Here is a 3,584-nt window from a genome sequence, read left to right as displayed (position 1 = left end):
GTGACCTAATGTGAAACTCGTCCACAAAACTTAGACTGTGAACGAATATAGTTAGAATTAGCTAGTCATGATGCCTTTTGTATCAGGTAATTACTATCAGAGTTTTTCACAATGTTCACATACTTTAAGTTCTCGAAGAAGCTGTCAATGTAACTTCAGAAATGTAGGGTAATATTGTGATTTTCATTGTTTGCGGTACTGTTGTCAAAATAGAGTCTTAGTATCGTATCTTTCAAATTTTGATAATTAATTATAGTCATTTTCCATTAGAATGCGAGTGTCAAGTCAGCTCCACATGACCATGACCAGTAGTATCACGTCGAAAAAATGATCAAATTTTCAAAAAAAAAAAAAAAAAAACCGATTATAGCTGAAATTAATTTGACCGGACCAAAAATTGAAGAAGATACCATTGTTCAAAAAAAAATATAAACACCTTAAATGAATTAGACAATTTTTACTGAAAGAATACATTGAATACTCAAAATTTTAATATATATATATAAATATTACATCTATTGCATGCTAGATGAGAACTCCGATGTATCATTTATGAATAAAAGTTCAATACCACATAACAAATTTAGGCAACATACATAATATATTATATCCAACATTCTTTCACTTTATTGACCGAGTGTTCACAGAGTTTGCCAGAGGCAATATTATTGTTTATATATGCATAGCAAGTTATAAATAAATAAATAAATAAGGAGAAAGTACTCATGGGCCCGCCAATAATTGCTGTACAAAAATTTTTGCACTGTATCCTCTAGCAAGAGATAACTGAGATTCGAGGCAAATATATTGCACTAAGGTGAATATTATTAAAAACAATAAATGGATGAAATAATAAAAAAGTTAATATAAGTTGAATATTAAAAACAATAAATGAAATTATATATTAATTGTATTTGCATGGTAGGTGACAACTAGCATATTTTGTCAGCTGCTTCATATTCACATGGGTTTGGCTCTAGGGTTTTTTGTATTATTGCATCACTTGGACACTCGCTCATTCTATATAACACATGCACTTCTCGTTCATTCCTTTGTGCCAATCCCATCTTTTATTTTTTTTTTAACTTCATTTCAAGATGGGACACTCATTCAAGATTTTAGCTTTTTTCCTCCTTTCCAATATTCTCTCCATTTCCACAGCCACTCGAGCCATTGAACCCGAGTGTGGCTCTTGTTCCAAGCCTCCCGTCGTCCCCGTACTCCCCGTCCCTCCCGTGACCGGCATTGTCCCTCCCGTGATCGGAATCATCACTCCCGTTATCGGACCTAAACTACCCGTGCCACCCGTGACCGGCGTCCTCCCTCCGGTTACCGGCATTGTCCCTCCGGTGACCGGAATCGTCACTCCCGTTATCGGACCTAAACTACCCGTGCCACCCGTGACCGGCGTCCTCCCTCCGGTTACCGGCATTGTCCCTCCGGTGACCGGAATCGTCACTCCCGTTATCGGACCTAAACTACCCGTGCCGCCCGTGACCGGCGTCGTCCCTCCCGTCACCGGCATCGTCACTCCCGTTATCGGAGTCGTGACTCCCATAGTCGGAATCGTTCCTCTTCCGCCAGTGACCACCACGCCAAAGAAAGGTAAGCCATGCGCGCCGCCAGCGCATAAGAAGGCGAGTTGCCCGGTGAACACACTGAAACTTGGTGCGTGTGCGAGTGTTCTTGGCGGAGCAGCTTCCATTGTGTTGGGAGATCCTGCTGTGAACAAGTGCTGCCCGATAATATCAGGGCTCCTGGATGCCGAAGCTGCAGCATGCTTGTGCACAACCCTTAAGATTAAAGCCCTCGATCTTAAAATATACGTTCCCGTGGCGCTTCAGCTGCTCGTCTACTGCGGCAAGACACCTCCTCCTGGCTACACTTGTGCTGTCTAAGTACGTTCAACTACCATTTTATATATTTGATCATCTTTTATAAGCTAAATTTATATCTTTAGTAACATAAGATTTAATTTAGTCTCATTTTTGTTGGCGTCTAGCATCCAGTGTTGGGGCAAAAATCAAATTAAATTAAATATTATAAAATCAATGTATTCCAATCATACCAAATTGTAACTAATTAGAGGACCAAAACCTTATCTAGGTCACACTAATTAAGTACTACATTATTTTGATTATGAATAAAATTAATGCTCATAAAATATACAATATTTCACTTTCTGATAATGCAGGTTTTTGTGCAAATTGAAGAATGAAGTCGATTAATAGCCATGATCAGAGCATGATGTCCAGTTGACAGTTTCATTTTCCTCCATTATTCATTTTGTGTTTTAATAATTAGTCGTTTGCCACTAATGTACAACACCAATATTATTTCATTCCGTAAACTCATTATTTCCTAAAGATGTATTTATCATATATATTGTTAGTCCAAGAATGCAATATAAATGTATGCGTGATTTTATTTCGTGTACTTAGTTTCCTAATGTTATATTGATTTGTGCTACAAAAATTTTTTAGTATGATATAAAAAAGTTTGTTTCAAATGTTTTACTAGCTAAAAAAAATGACGTACGTGTTGCATGTGGAAGGACAATATTCTTAAATAAATTTAATGTAGCTGATTATTTTAATGGAAGTACCTAGTGTTTTAATTTAGTTTAACAGTCTTCTGATACACGTTGTCTTTGCATCTCCAAATGTTCAAGATGGAGTTTCTAATACGTCATACTAGTTTCAGCCAAAAAAAAAAAAAAATGGTACAACATGATGAAAATAGAAAACACAACACAAATATGACATAATAGTTTTTTATGATGTGGGAACCCGCAAGTACCGTTATCTTTCAGTGCGCACCGGATAAACCTCTGAACTAACGCAATAGCCTGCAAACTACGTTAGTCGGATAAACCACACTAGGCAAGCTCTGTGTGAAAGGCTAGCCCAAGAAAGTTTTGGTAGGAGGAATTGAACTCCTGACCTCTGGCCAAGAGTTCACATACTTCATCAACTTAGACATCCCCTTAGGGTTCAATGCGTTGTGACACACGCCTTACATGAATTACCGGGAGCGTCCCCTCGAGAGCTTTTTTTCCGGATCTTAATCAGGGCCTCAAACTTCTTCTCCTTGAGTTTCCGAGGATTCCACCCAACATTGGTTCCATCAGACCATTCCCTCAAGATCTTTTTTCACGGATCCATTTTGTTAATCAATGGAGTCCGGATATCTCCACAATGGTATGATATTGTTCATTTTGGGAGTAAGCCCTCATGATTTTGCTTTTGGAACCCCCAAAAGACCTCATATCAATGAAGATATCATTTCATATATTAATCAATGATCTTTCTTTAAGATTCAAATGTGGGACTTTAGTTGACCATTCCTAACAAACCTGACGATGACATTTTCTTTTTTAATCTCACTCCATTTTTTTTGTCTCCCACATAATTTTGAGGAAATTTATTATATAAATAAAATCTTTTTTCCCTATTACCGAATAAATATGAAAAAAAATTACTATGCAAAAAATATAATTACAACTGGGTTGATTTGTATTTATCCAAGCTTCATAGAAAAAGTATAAATTCATGCATAGAAGATATCAGTATTTTATCAGTCTT

General features: G+C 37.0%; 1 protein-coding gene across 1 annotated transcript; it reads left to right on the top strand.

Annotated features, from left to right (window-relative positions):
* The first annotated feature begins 1,045 nt into the window (after positions 1–1,045).
* Positions 1,046–2,436, top strand: LOC140890901 (uncharacterized). The gene is made up of 2 exons (XM_073299053.1): positions 1,046–1,898; positions 2,195–2,436. The coding sequence occupies exon 1, from the start codon at positions 1,098–1,100 to the stop codon at positions 1,896–1,898; it is 801 nt and encodes a 266-aa protein (XP_073155154.1). The 5' UTR covers positions 1,046–1,097; the 3' UTR covers positions 2,195–2,436.
* The last annotated feature ends 1,148 nt before the right edge of the window (positions 2,437–3,584 follow it).

This window comes from Henckelia pumila, chromosome 3 (genome assembly GCF_033568475.1).
Source record: "Henckelia pumila isolate YLH828 chromosome 3, ASM3356847v2, whole genome shotgun sequence".
NCBI classification, from domain to species: Eukaryota; Viridiplantae; Streptophyta; class Magnoliopsida; order Lamiales; family Gesneriaceae; genus Henckelia; species Henckelia pumila.
Note: the sequence above shows the minus strand (reverse complement) of the source record. Positions and strands in the feature narration are given on the sequence as shown.